The 15,175-nt window shown below is 46.2% G+C and overlaps 3 protein-coding genes across 3 annotated transcripts; 2 read left to right on the forward strand and 1 right to left on the reverse strand.

The window, feature by feature from the left end:
* Positions 1–212: 212 nt before the first annotated feature.
* On the forward strand, positions 213–1,710 carry F5891DRAFT_1023873 (uncharacterized protein; the record flags this gene model as incomplete). The annotated part of the gene is made up of 9 exons (XM_041361303.1): positions 213–235; positions 262–384; positions 446–554; positions 613–803; positions 851–893; positions 1,038–1,229; positions 1,284–1,357; positions 1,396–1,438; positions 1,498–1,710. 8 exons carry the CDS (start codon positions 213–215, stop codon positions 1,424–1,426), a joined length of 786 nt encoding a protein of 261 aa, XP_041227976.1. The 3' UTR covers positions 1,427–1,438; positions 1,498–1,710.
* A 4,524-nt stretch (positions 1,711–6,234) lies between these two features.
* Positions 6,235–10,273, reverse strand: F5891DRAFT_1186513 (uncharacterized protein; the record flags this gene model as incomplete). The annotated part of the gene is made up of 18 exons (XM_041366705.1): positions 6,235–6,448; positions 6,504–6,544; positions 6,602–7,185; positions 7,242–7,604; positions 7,656–7,810; positions 7,874–8,055; positions 8,101–8,291; positions 8,342–8,845; positions 8,903–8,962; positions 9,014–9,073; positions 9,125–9,199; positions 9,251–9,325; positions 9,377–9,532; positions 9,584–9,610; positions 9,662–9,709; positions 9,768–9,981; positions 10,027–10,083; positions 10,157–10,273. The coding sequence occupies 18 exons, from the start codon at positions 10,271–10,273 to the stop codon at positions 6,235–6,237; spliced, it is 3,123 nt and encodes a 1,040-aa protein (XP_041227977.1).
* Positions 10,274–12,307: 2,034 nt separating this feature from the next.
* Positions 12,308–14,325, forward strand: F5891DRAFT_949150 (uncharacterized protein; the record flags this gene model as incomplete). The annotated part of the gene is made up of 2 exons (XM_041374853.1): positions 12,308–13,289; positions 13,391–14,325. 2 exons carry the CDS (start codon positions 12,308–12,310, stop codon positions 14,323–14,325), a joined length of 1,917 nt encoding a protein of 638 aa, XP_041227978.1.
* Between the last annotated feature and the right edge of the window lie 850 nt (positions 14,326–15,175).

Below are 15,175 nucleotides of genomic sequence, written 5' to 3' on the forward strand. Positions count from 1 at the left end.
GGCCAATCTCTATCCTCTCATCTTCTTTCCTATTCCTTGTTGCTCCCCTTCTCGGTGTCACTGTTACACGGTGAGACAGCAGAGCGAGAACGACCTTCAACAGCCTTCAGAAGCCCAGTCAGCATTCCTGGAGGCCCAGCAGAGACGCAAAATTGCCAAGCTGGAAGGAAAGATAGAGACCCTTGAGTCAGGGCGCGCGTCCAAACAAAGGTATGTCCGTCAATGTATGTGTTGGGTTGGTTACGCTCAATAATCTGCCAGGCAAACGAATTACTATCTAGCTCAAGGAAGAGGGATCAGGCGCATCATCGCTTTATTCAACAACATCGAGGACCTCGTCACCGAGAATGACAGAAGATATGATGAGGATGCGGCCACTTTTGAGTATGTTTTTTTTCGCCTGTAGTTTGTCACCAGTGTCCTCACATTTTATTTATTTATGTAGTCAAGACCATCTGCAGACGGCGTATGATATACTGACGAGAACTTTGCCATGGATCGTGATGTGGTCCTCCGAAATAGAGCACAATGAGTATATACGCATGATTAAAATGGTATGTGCTGTTCTGATACTACTAATGGTCGACTTCATCACGACAATTATTTGTGAAGCTTAGGCAGGGAGCTGATGGAGCTCGAGGAGACGACACATCAAAACTCAAGGCTCTTGTTGCCGACTGGGTCAATCGTGAACTCAAACCGAATCCCCTGGTGGACCCCGACGATAAACATACTCGCGGGTTCATCAACGACACGTGTGGCAAGTTACTCTGCACGGCCGAGCTGGACTGGAATAACCCGGCGTATGTAGCACATTTGAAAATCCCGAGCAATGTTAACTTTTTACCAGCACGAAGGCAGGGATTCGAGATCGCTCTCAAGGTTATATTGTGGTGGAGCTATCTTTTCCAACCTTTTTGTATGAAAGGTATACTGCCAATTTGGACGATTTGGAGGCGGGCCTTTTCAAAGGGTGAATTCTGTTGCAGGTTCGTGGCACTGAGTCGCCCGGCCATGATCTCACTGTTTGTTGCCAGGCTTTTAAGGCTGTCTTCACGTCACCCTCCTCAGCAAAGGACGTCGAGGGCGAGGGCGACGGCACAGACATCATCGAGAACAATAGACGTGCCAGGAGGGCTGGCTGGGGACTCAAGGTAAAAAAACATGTTGCGCAGATAATTAAGATGGAGAAAGTCACTCCTCGCTCGATTGCGTATATCGCCTGTCAAGTAAGTTGTCATGGTCATCATAATAGTATTTGTTTTCTTATCTTATATTGACAGGTACGATTTGCACTTTCTTCCATCACGTTGTGGCGGACCGTTGATGGTGACTTTGACTATATACTATTCTGGCGGTCCATCGTGGACTTCTTCGAACGACCCTCTGGCCGAGAAGCGCAGCGTCGGGTCAACAAACTCCTTGAGTGGTGGACTAGGTGTGCACATCATACCAGTACTGTCAACAAGCCTCGACTGATATCATCAATTTATCTAGGAAGGTCTTTGGTAGGAGTCGGCGTGAGGACCTTACCGACGTTATGAGGTCCAGCATGTCTGTCAATGCTCTCGCAAGACAGAGGGCGGAACTTGACGATGCTGCTTTCAATTCAAACTAAGGGTCTATTGTCGTTTAATACTATATCGTGCTTTGATAATCCATGAATACCTTGATTCATACTATTGTGCCTCTGGCATTCTTGTTAAACATTATGAATGAATTTCACAATGATTCAGATATAATTCCGCCTGTGACTTTGATTGACTGAAAGAATGGATTTGTAAGATGAAAAGTATCAAAAGAATGTCGAATTCAAAGTTCTATTCATGATATTTGACACGGCAGGGATGTTTTATTTCTGATTGGATTCTCCTTAGTGATCCCTAGTGCTCTTAAGATGTCCATATAATGCCTGTCTTAGCCCGGCAACAACAAAAGTTCCAAACGAGCCAGGTCAGCGACCACTGAAGTAGAGCGGAATGTTGTTGTTGCAATATATAATATGTCCTAATAACAGATTTGTCGTTGGATAGAGGAGCTAAGCCATCAAGGTCGTGGATACATGTACATGTAATTGCCCTGGTACAGGGCAAAAGAACTCAATGTTGCTGATCGGCGTGGCACAATATGTAAGGCCCTTGTAGATTATTAACTAAGGTATTCAGGTGAGCCATTACTCACTGCTTTCAATTTTTGCACCAGGGTACTACACCAAGAAGGTGCTGCGTCTGCGCGATGCTATGACCCTCATTGTGACGTGTCACGAATGAATGCAATAGTCAAGTTATGACACAGCATAGCGGAAGGCCTTTGAGTAGCAAGCGCAGTATTCGAGTGAGGGATGGTCCTCCACTGTGGATTTCTTCATAAATCTACTGCATGATAAATATGGACAAGTTCCCAACTAATATATAGCCCGCAATCATCACCCGTATGAATAAGACAACCTCAATATCGTGGTCACTATATTTTTCTAGAATCATGCTCATAGGCCATTACAGATCCGAACAATCTCCAGAACACCGTTCGAGTTCCAATGCACGGATCCTTCGGTGTGATGTGGATAGGCTGAATATACACAGTAGAGGACAGATATCGTGGTCACTGTATTGTTTCAGATTCATGTTCAAAGGACAATAAAAAACCGAACAATCTCCATAGCACCATTTAAGTTCTAATGCGCGGATCCTTCGTCGTGATTTTGGAGAGTCAGAGCAGGACATAGGTTGTTTGTTGCTTGCTCGGTGAACACATCTCGGCTAGTGCGCAAAGGCAATACTTTTTCGCACAAATTCCCAACTGATACATAGTAGACAGCTGTCAGATAGTTTACACATCATGTGTCAAAATTCAAGGTGGCACATACTAGCTCAACTATTGGCTTTGCTGGAATAATCTGTTTTCACTCACTTAATCGACAACCGTCGTTCTCTGGAAGATGGTGTATTGTCCTTTTGGTTTCGAATCTTTGCACAATGATGTTAGAGTTTGAATCAGGTCACATAACTTACCTGTCACCCATGCAGGTCAACATGTAGACATCAACTGGAAGGTATTGGCCTTTGCTCATAGCTTCGTAGTGATGAACTGCCCTTCTGATGTTAGGCACTTCGCACGATAATATTAAAGTTCAAAAGAGGTCGCAAAACTTACTGTCACCTGCACGGGCTAACACATAGTCATCACCTGGAAGGTATCGACCTTCGCTTGTAGCTTCGTAGTTGTGAAAATCCCTTCTGTAGTGGCATTTTTGATTCATCTAGCTCAACCGTCAACTTTTGCCACATCTTCACCTCAACTGTGAGTTTGAGTGAAATCAGTACCTTTTCCTGATCATAACATTTCATAGGAAAATCAGGGAATCTCCTTTCCTCTATAAGGCCAAATATAACAATGTGATTGTCGATAGCAGGATTATGCTAGTTCTTGTAATTATGTACTATATATCATGATATATAGTCTTCTACTTTTCTCACCGGTTCACTGATGTCAGCCTCACGGAAAGAGGAAAATGTTAAACAGCTCAGGAAACATTTGATTGGAAAAATCACGACAGGGAGTCCTTGAGAGTTTGAAAACTAGTAGACTTGAAATACAACTGGTGTACGTGTAACATATCACAAATGCAGGGAACCCTCAAATTGCATGCACATGCGCGATCATAGCATATTATACTGCCTCAGGCCTCAACGCCGATAGGCGAGTACTCAGGAAATCTCAAAAACCCAAATACTTGCGTAGATGATGAACTGGATCCAGAGAGAGGAATCAGCGCCAGCCACGGACGACTAAGACGTCCAGAGCCGGTATTAAAACCGGCCCTGTGTGATCGGTACGACAGACATCTAAATTTGCTAAACCCAACTAAACCAGTCCACTTTGGTCACCCCATTTTGGACACCTCTTAGGTTGATTGCTACCTATAGAGGTACTTTTCTGGTGGTCTACCCAATGTTCTGTGGTCTTTCCCTGTTGTTGTTAGGGACCAAAGACCATGGACCATACATGGACCAAAGACCATTGGGAATATGTTGTGGGAGTACCATATGATGATTTGGACCACTTGAATTCCCTATAACGTAGGGGTGTCTGGGGTCTTCAAATGATGATTTTTTGGCAAATTTCCCTACCTTTGTGGATTGCATCTGTGACCTGTGCCCTGCCTCCTAGACCCCCCCATAAACATAATGAATCTTTTTTTATATAATTGAACAATATATCAAAATTGTATACTTTGTCCAGACAACCTACAGTCATTTCCAACATGCCAGGCGCATAACCCACAACAGATTTCATTATATACCCACTGGACCCGCTCACATCCTCTGGAAAACTGTCCTATGCCCAGTCCAGTTCCACCTAACACTACTGGTACGTACACTTCAAACCACACACATGTTGGTTCATCACACCCACTCCTCAATGCTCACTCTGCTTACATCTTGGTAGGGGGCTCCTCCCTGTTTAACCACATTAGCTGCAGTACCTCATGGCCGTTTACATACTATTGGACCCAATATTGTTACTACAACCTTTGTCTATAGTACTCCAGACTTTCACATAGATAGATGAATAGGGATGGCATACCACAGCATTGCAAAAATGATAAACGGGCGAGACCACAAGCTTAATGGGAAGGACCGTAGGTGTGATGTGCCTGCAATAGGGAAGACCATAAGCTTAATGGGACGGACCATAGGTGTAATATGCATGCTATAGGGAAGACCACAAGCTTATTGGGATGGACCATAGGTGTAATATGCATGCTATAGGGAAGACCACAGGCTCATTGGAAAGGACCATAGGTGTAATATGCATGCTATAGGGAAGACCGCAGGCTCATTGGGAAGGACCATAGGTGTAATATGCATGCTATAGGGAAGGCCACACGCTTAATGGGAAGGACCATAGGTGTAATATGCATGCTATAGGGAAGACCACAAGCGTATTGGGATGGACCATAGGTGTACTATTCATGCTATAGGGAAGACCACAGGCTTAATGGGACGGACCATAGGTGTAATATGCATGCTATAGGGAAGACCACAAGCATATTGGGACGGACCATAGGTGTACTATTCATGCTGTAGGGAAGACCACAGGCTCATTGGGATGGACCATAGGTGTAATATACAAGGGAAGGACCATAGGTGTACTATTCATGCTATAGGGAAGACCGCAAACTTATTGGGAAGGACCACAGGTGTAATATGCCTGCTACAGGGAAGACCACACACCACCACCACCCCCTTCAATAGACTAATCTGATTAGAATTACTCCATTTCTACTAGGAAGACACCATGTCCGATTCTTCCTGAAGAACATGTATGTCACTCAGCTACTACCTTCATTTTCTCTCAATTAATGAATACATATGTAGATGTAGCTCAAAAGTACTCCATTGGTTGCTACTAGTGATGTCTCAGCTCTCGCATACTTCCAGGTCCTTCCAGCAATCAAACACTCTTCATTCTTTGCTCCATCCGTCCATTCAACACTTTGTCCAGCCCATGCATTACTGTGTGATGGTGAGTGGGTTGGCATTGACAAAGACTGGTATTTGAAACACGTCAAAACAGCTGACTCACGTCCATTGGAATTACAACAATTAATATTTTCATTAGATCCAGCTCAGTCTTCAGCTACAGTCAGTGTTTGTCCAATTTGTTTTTGTTCTCATGGTTGTGACACGTTCATTGCCAGGTCACTGCAGACTCCACACCTGTCGACCTCATATCCTTATCACAATCTATTGATAATATCACGCACCATATAGTTCACGGCCTCTCTACCCCATTGGGCAAGATGTACACGTCGCTTTGCCTTCTTGCAAGAGAAGCAGCTAGGCAGACACAGACCCGTAGAAGTGATTCAAGAGTATGAAGCTGAAAGTAGAGAAGCATGAGAGAGCAGAGTCACAAGACATAGACACCATTGATATTGATCTTTATAATGTTGCACGAGTGCAGAAGACCGTGCACATGAGGAAAAACCACACACAGTAATATTCTTCGATATCAGGTTAGTCTAGACAATTGTGATCAGCATGTAAGATAGAGGACAAAACATGAGTCAGGATTACAAAAGCATGTTTGCATACGCATAAGAATTTTAACATGAGTCATCGGCATGCAATGAGCGAGGTAAGTCATAGGCAAGTAGTAGCATAAGTCACGACAAGTATCATAGTCGAGATCAGACAATATGACAGGTGGTTATCAAAGCTGTAAATGTCAGTTATACTCAAATTCATCCTCATCTACAAGAGGAAGTAAACGGCGATCCAGGACATGAGCAGGCTGAAGACGTGAGGCATATTGGTGCGAAGATGGAGAGCCCTCAGAGTATGGCACAACTGCCAAACGAGATGGCAAGTGCGTAGTGTTTTGGTTCGGGGCAGGTCCCATGCGTGCCTTTGATGAGGCACGAACGTATGGCTTAGGATGACTAGGGAATAGACAACAATTTACACAGTAAGATTGGCAACACGGCAACGACATACTTGTGACCCTTGGTAGACCTCATACCCATGCTTGCCCTGTCCTGCAACGTGAAAGTATGTGAGAAATAAAGACAAAGATATAATGCAAAAATACGTACATGGGTCCTGCTCCGATATCTCGCAGCCACCATTCCCGTTTCAATGTCGTCAGCCTCCCTTGCACTTTCATAATCATCATGAGTCCATTTCCTAGTCTCAGAGGCTATTGAGCGGCGGATATCTTCATGTACGCAGTTGTACTGGTATCGTCCTGCTGCTACATTCGAACCTTGAGGGGTCGCATGAGGAGATGACAGTGGTGGAGATGACAGTGGGAGATCGTCGTCGGACTCATCTGAGTGAATGCTGTGATCCAGGAGTTCATCATGGTCAGTGTGAATAGGGACAGGTGGAATCGAGCGCGAAGCCCCATGTTGTGAGCGCGAAGCCCCAGAGTTGGAGCGCAGAGCCCGATAGTCGGAGCACGGAGCTGCGGGGTACAAGCGCGAAGCTTCCTGGTGAGAGTGCGAAGCTCCAATAGAGCGTGAAGTCCCTGTGTTTAAACGCTCAGTAACATGGGGAGGGAGGTCCTTGATAAATTTCTCCGACTCTTCCAGATGATGTAAAATGATGCCATCTGTGTCGATAACAAGAGGGATTGAGTACACCTTGCGAGAGTATCCAGCGAAGTCTGATAGCTGACCTGTGATGCAAAAAAAATGTTAGTTTATGTAGGGTACAGACTACCTGAATACGCACGAGGAGTCCACCCCTTGATAGATAAGATGACATCGGGCTCCTGCACAACCGTGCCACGAGTTCTGCGATTCTCGTTGGACTTCTTTGATTTACCTTTCCGCTTTGTCATTGTGGCTTTCTCTGCATCGTCCTCGTCCTCATCTCGGCCCAACTCAGCCTCATACATGTCGCCGAGATGCTTCCTGAGATATGGACCCACTAAGGCGCGTAATTGACTCGCAGACAGCAATTTGAGATCAAAATCAGGGCCAGGGGGTGGAACTCCTGCTGGCCAGTCATGAATGCAAAGTTGCATAGAGTAAAGGATGTCAAGCATCCTCATCCACCTGCTGTTCGACATTTTAGAGGGATGACCAGCATCAGCTACCGAAAGCATGTGAGTACACCGACAGCGGAATCTAATAAGACACAAACCAAATGCTTCACTGATGATTAAAGGCGCCACCATGCAATTTCTATCCCTGGCGGATTTGCCGTTGCACAAGAGGGGAGCATTGTGGACTGCGACAGGTGGTGGGAGAAAACTGAGACTCTTGCCTTCTGCTTGAGCAGCCTCCAAGTCCTTGTATCTGTAATGCATCCCATGTATATTAGTATCACATCCCCTCGAAGAAAAAGACAAAAAAACACACTTTAGGATTGTAGTAAGCTCATCTATCAAGTGCTTTACATCTACTTGTCGAGCGTCAATGAGAGCCTTCACCATATTAGACCCCGCAAAAAAGCCAGAGGCCTGCCGACCAGATTCCTCATCTCCTGGATAAATGGTGATACCAGCGATATGGATTCCGTGGGTGCGGTACCAATATGAAGCCTTCCAAATATTTAGTCGTTGATCAAGTCACCGAAGAACACTTACCGATTTCACAAACACTTCACGAACTGCTGTCATGAGACTGGATGACTCCCGTGATGAAAGATCCTCAGGGCTGGCGACCATGCTATCCCAATGGTGTTGGATTTTCTTCCATAGGGATGCGTGGTTAGGGTCTTTGTATGGGTGGGCATGATAGTGCACATTTTGCTTGACTTTCCATGATGCCAAGTTCGCTGGAAGGTCATTAATAAACACCGAAACAGTCATGAATACAATAACTTACGTTCTTTGGATGGAGGTAGTACAGTCGGGAACCAGGCTTGATGCTGGTTCCAGGCAGACTCTTTGCGAGTTGCCTTCGTCGCTAGTCCTGCCTCGATAAGAATCTCCCTCCGGTGTTTCCCAAACTCTTTTCCAATTGCAGTTGCTTCAGCCATAACTCTCTTGCCAAATTCTTCCGTTTTCAAAATGCCTTCTTTGGACAGTCTTCCTGCTTTATGTGTGGCCCCATCCCCATCTTCAGACATCTGATCTTCATCGCAGCCCTCGGGATCAGCATCGGCATTGTCACCATGGTCGTCTGCCACCGCTCGTCCCTTCTGCTTGTCATTCGCAGACAGTCTGAATGGCCTTGCAGGATCATTAGCGTGTTCTGCTTTCTTTCGCTTCTCTTCGAGTTCTGCCCAGTCACTGTCAGAGTCAGAGCTCTCTGCGGGTTCACTCTCATGACCACGAGCATACAATTTGTGGGCACCAGATCTACGTGGGCGAACGGTCGTGGATGCAACTGTGGCAAGACACATTAGTTGCGTACTAATATATATATAGCAAAATTTAAATTTACCTGCAGTCTTCTCCTGTTTATTCGTCGCTGCAGTACCATCACATTCACCGTCGGACAGAACTACAATAAAGCATGTTAGTTGTATACCACGAGACATGCCACAAAACTTACCTGCATCTCTCTCCCTTTCGTTCGTCATAGTAGTGCCACCACATTCACCGTCAGATAGACCTGCAATAAAATATGTTCGTTGTATACTACAACATGTGTAGCAAAACTTACCTACATCTCTCTCTCCTTCATCTCTCTCCCTTTCGTTCATCATAGTAGTGCCACCACATTCACCGTCAGATAGACCTGCAATAAAATATGTTCGTTGTATACTACAACATGTGTAGCAAAACTTACCTACATCTCTCTCTCCTTCATTTGTCTCCCTTTCGTTCATCTTAGTAGTGCCGCCACATTCACCATCAGATAGACCTGCAATAAAATATGTTTGTTGTATACTACGACATGTGTAGCAAAGCTTACCTGCGTCTCTCTCCCCTTCGTTTGTCACTGCAACACCACCGCATTCACCGTCGGATCTCTCCCCTTCGTCTGTCGCTGCAGCACCACCACATTCACCGTCGGATCTCTCCCCTTCGTTTGTCGCTGTAGCACCACCACATTCACCGTCGGATAGAACTGTCACGCAACATATTAGTTATTTACTACAGAATGTTTAGTAGTACTTACATGCAGTCTGCTCTCTGTGGTTCGTCACTGCAGCAGGTCAACATTTAAATACATCCCGCATGGGAGCAACACACATACCTGAATCCTCATTGGCAGCATTACTAGTACCATCTTCGTCGAGACCAGCTGTACAACAAAATTTAATGAGAGTTGATAGCGAGTAAAAGACCGAGAGAAAACTTACCTGATGGCACATCGCCATCTGCACCATTTGTGGACCCGTCAGCGGTGTCAGACAACTGGACCTCGGGACCTTCGTTCACGTCACTGCACTTCTTCCTGCCAAGTGATGAGCGTTTGCTGAAGTTAGAGAAGAAAATATCTTCTTCAGCAGATGATGTCATGGGATCAGAACGTTCGGACCTTGGAAGAGGGCGAGCCTTGGGTCGAGGATGTGGCTGATGTTGATTTAGTAGATAATAAAATGACAACTATAAGCTTACACGGTCTTGGTTTTGGGTATTCATGACAGACTTCGGGCCAGCAAGAGAGCAAGTTTGCTTTCACATAGTACGTGTAGAGGCCTTTAGCAATCAGCAGTGGTTGCAGTGCAAACAATAGGTAACACATTACCTGGTTGTCATCGGCATCAGATTCAGCAGCCTTTTGGTCCTTGGACGCGTAAGTGCGTACATAGTCAGGCGGTGGTGGGGCTTTAGTCCGACGCCCTGAACGGGTAACAAGAGGCATTTGAGACTGCTTCCAATGATCACGAAGATACGAGGAAGATAAGTTGAAGAACACGAAGTTGCCTCAACAGTTTTATTTCACCGACACGAAGTCAGGTAAAGATACGAAAAGCGTGAAAAAGTTGAGAATGTTAGAGTGAATATAGGAGGGGCTGGAAATTTTGACGGTGTCTGAATATCGTATCACATTATATACAGCGACCAGACTCTATGGAAATAGTTATTGCGTTGATTGAATAATTATCTGGAATGGAACTTACTAGCGTATCGGGGTGTCACCCCCAAATAAAGCTAGTAAATGTGGGCCCTTACTCAGGGATGTGTCACAGTAATATAACGGAGCCAAAACAACGGTTGGAATAGAGTTGAGAGACGATGTGCGGTGTACGAGATGTCGAGTTATAAGTTACAGCAGTATAAAGGCCGGGAACAGAAGGTAAATAAGATAGTGCGAAGGTACGATATAATGCGCAAGTGGTGAAAAAACTGAATCCAGACTTCGATACGCAGTAGAGACACCAGTAGAACCTCCATTTGTGGGGATGACTGCTATTTCCAATGGTAATGGACGGCGTACGAAAGGGACATGTGAGGGTAGACTCACCTATAGAAAACGGAAAGGCGGATGGAATGGACTGCCATAATATGCAGGTATGTGGATGGATGACAATAATGACCTCTGAGGATTTGGTGCGAGGGTATATCACTAGAAGTAGATGTGAGACAAATGTGTACACTCACCGATTAAAGACTGGAAGTGAAGTATGACGCACCAGATTGAATGCACTGTCATAATATGCGAGAAATTAATGACGAGGTTAAAGGACCTGTTTAAACAGATGATTAAGATTTTAGCATATTCTGAGGATATGGCACTTACCCGCAAGATGATAGTCACTCAATCCAGACTTAAGTTCTTTCCGATCCTCGGTGGAGTGTACAAAAAGGATATGTGAGGGCAGATCAGTAGAAGTAGATAAGAAATGTGTGCACTAGTGAAAAACTGAAAGAAAAGCACGACACACCGGGCAGAGAATGGATGCGAGGCACTCCCGCGGAAGGTCTTCAACCCTATTGGTGCAGCAACGAATGAGCAACCAGGGCGACCCTCCAGACACGCAGTCTAAGAGTGATAGATCAGCGACACGAAGTCGACTGATCAGGGTTTGAACGGCACGAAGCCAGTTCAGATGCCAAGAGAGGGCCGGGAGTCGGAGTTGAGGCTGGAAGTTGATGGCCACGACGATCTAATGAGGAGGCAGTGGTGGGCTGGAAGTTGAGGGTGACGACGATCCAATGAGGAGGCAGGACGATAGAGGCAGTGATGAAGAGTTGAACAAAGTTGGGACTTTCCCACAATTGCACTTGCTACCCAGATTCAGTCGGAATTTCATTGGAGATTTTCCCACTGCGTTTCTATTCAATTCCTTACATTTCTATCTACCGCCATTCATCGTTCCTCTTCTCTCTCTCTCATCCTGCCTCACTAGATCGTTGTCGCCCTCAACTTCCAGCCTCAACTCCCGACTCCCAGCCCTCTCTTGGCATCTGAACTGGCTTCGTGCCGTTCAAACCCTGATCAGTCGACTTCGTGTCGCTGATCTATCACTCTTAGACTGCGTGTCTGGAGGGTCGCCCTGGTTGCTCATTCGTTGCTGCACCAATAGGGTTGAAGACCTTCCGCGGGAGTGCCTCGCATCCGTTCTCTGCCCGGTGTGTTGTGTTTCTCTTCTTTCATCTTGACTTTCAGTCTTTCACCAGTGAGCGTACATATTTTCTCTTAACTACTTCTGCTGATCTGCCTTCATATGTCCTTTGCATGGTATCATTGCTGTCATTGTGAGCAGCGACATAAACTCTCACGATCATATTCCGCAACGCAACACAAGGTACGTTGACTTTCGCTTTCGTTACAGACATCCACTTACGATTTGAAGCATTCATCATGCCCAATGCTCTGACATTGTTTAAGTCGAATTGCACGCTCTCAGACAGTATGTATTTGTCAATCTACCTCTGTCATGCACTGATGCTTATGTTTACAACAGGTTGGTTGCAAGCTTTCGATGCCCACGCTGTCGCTGTGCAGGGAAATTTAGTCATTACAACGCCCAACATGCACTTTGTTCCAGAGTTTCACCACTTTGAAGAAGAAGACCTACAAGCCCGGGCAGATGGTCGCTTCGGCATTATCGATTGCTTCCAGTGGCCTCAGTCCTACGATGACTCTTTTTGTCACACTGTTTGCATTCCTCAAAAGGAGGCATTTCCATTCCCGCATCCACTACATTGGGCCTGGTTCACCCCTAGCCGGGATGACCTTAAGTCCATTCCAGGGAATTCATTTCCTGTAGGCACGCTGGCTCCTGATAAGGTCGATGGCTTGCAGTCCCTTCTCAAACTGGCTGAGCAACGAGTCCACAATTACAGAAAGGATCAGCTGGACAGAGGTCAAATCATATACAGTCGCCTCTTGTACCTCCGTCATGCCATCGCACGGTTGAAGTCCCACCCCCTTACTTTTCGAGATCTCCTCATTTTTGTCACCGATGCTCAGCGCCTCTTTCTCGACATATACTCTTACATTGACTGGGTACTCATCGCCCAACCTCGTACCACTTTCTGCGTTCGCCATGAGGTCAACTTAGGATGGATGGGGGGGTTCGCGCAGAGCAGCGACATCTGCGAGAAGTTATTCTGCGCTGGCGTCCCAGCTTGGTATGTCCGTGCAAGTGCATACATACCCCCGAAAATGATGGTTGTTGAACTGGTCTTACTCACACGCCCGGATCACATCATTATTGCCATGTACGCAGAGGGCAGAAAAATCCACCCATTTGAAGTCATCTACCGCGGTCAAGGTGGCCGCAATCGTCATACGCACATTTGCTGCCTATATGCAGGCACGACATACCAAGATCCCGAGTCTGACAAATCCTCTCAACCGTTGTCCAGCTCGAGTCGTCCTGCTTCTGGTCCCAAATTATCTGCTCTTGGCAAGGCGCCTAAACAGAAGGGTAAACAACAGCACCGGCCTTGTATGTACCCTTTTTCCTTTGTATATGTTGCATACTCACGCAATTTTCAGACTTCATTGAAGCTCGCCCTACACAGTCAGGTGAATCTAGGGATAAGTGGAAAGATCCCGAGACTCCTTTCCTTCCACCGCCGAACCTGCATTGGGATGGCGCCATGAAAACTGCCATTAAGGACGAGTCTCGTGTTCGCACACCCTACATTATCAATCAGGGGTATAGATTCCCCGAACCCGCTCTCCTCATCGGTCCCAAGTTGCCTGAACGATTGCAACTATACCTTGCCAACTGGCTCGCTGCTCGTCCACTGTGGATTGGCCGAGTTGACCATGATCCTCCACGCACTTATCCCACTCCTCAGCTCTGGCGCGATTTCCTTGGTAGCGTCCCTTCTGTCCAACCACAATCTTCCAAAGGGAAAGAGCCAGATGGAAAGAGTCTTACAGCCACCGAGAAGGGGAAGAGAGCAATGCGGGACTTATTCGGCGATGACCTGTTGGAAACTCAGGGTGATATATTTTCGCCAGAAGGAGTTGTTGAATTTCGGGGTGAACAAGTCTCCATCACTAGTCTCGCCACCCCTCCTTCGCTTCTGGTCCAGAAGATCACCTGGGAGTTATTTGAACTTGGCTTTCGGTACGAGTTGAGGGATCTTGATCGTTACTTGGCACGGGGATGTTGGAACAATGATGCCGTTGGTTGCGAGCAGCTCCTCCATAGCATCTTCCCAGGCGAGGCTGGTTTGGTGATGTGGTCGGAGTCGTTTCCGTCGGAGAACTATGGGTTGTGGAACAACACCTTAATGGGTTGTCTTCCTTACCTTAAGAATTTCCGGAGACTGCTTTGCGATTGGGATGATGTTCCGCCTTGTCTTACGACACCACTGACCTCGGACAATTTCACAGATACATACTCCTGGGAAGTCAGGTGCGCGGCGGCAACATTTTACGTTCAAACATTCTTCGATCATTTTGGCAGGCCTCCCATTGTGCCCCACTCACTTCCCATGCAATCGTAATCTCATAATTTCGCTGTTTTTGTCTTTTGCCCATAGCAATGTCTTGCGGTTTCGTTACCTCATCATTATATGTTTGATTGATGTTGCTGTATTCCTGCTAGTTGAATTTGCGTGACATAATCAGCAACACTGCCTCCAGCGTGATTTGATGTTCCTGTGCAATGTAGGAAACTCCATTACTCGACTTTGTAGGGCCACGGCATGGACTTCAATTTGTAGGCTTCCCATCCTCTCATCTGTTTGCTCTCATTCATGTATCCTCTGTTTCCAAGCTCCTTTTTCATTCTGCGAGTCCCATCAAAACATATATCTGGTTCAGTCAGTTGCACAACAAAATTCTCTTATTGGGTTAGCGCAGTTACTGACATAATTACATTATGACATTGAAATGCAGATGATGAGATGTCCGACTATGTAGGGTTCCTGACCTGAAGGACTTGCTCTGATGCGATTATGGACATTTGCCTTGAGGGCTTTGTCTTCCAACTCCCAGTGTATCCACCACCACCGCCAGTTATTCCATTGAACTCTCCTCAACTGCCTGTCGGTCCACCCAGTGTCCACTACAATTAATCACTGCCATTGAACTCTGCTGGACTGCGCGTCCGTGACTTGAGGTTCTCCAATTGACTTCGTGTCATTGTTTCTCTTCCTTGTAAAACTTCGGGTCTTAAGGAATTTCGTCATGGCGGTCCGCCATCTGAAGCCTCGACGTCGTAGAGCAACCACCCTCGGTTCACCATCGCCTCCATCGACACAACAATCGAGCACTATTATTTGTGAACCTTGGATGGTCAAGAAATGGAAACTCCCCCGCGAGACTAAGAAGCTAAACCTTTATCTTCCTGGC

The sequence above is a fragment of the Suillus fuscotomentosus genome, assembly GCF_016647785.1.
Source record: "Suillus fuscotomentosus strain FC203 chromosome Unknown F5891scaffold_17, whole genome shotgun sequence".
In the NCBI taxonomy this organism is placed as follows: domain Eukaryota; kingdom Fungi; phylum Basidiomycota; class Agaricomycetes; order Boletales; family Suillaceae; genus Suillus; species Suillus fuscotomentosus.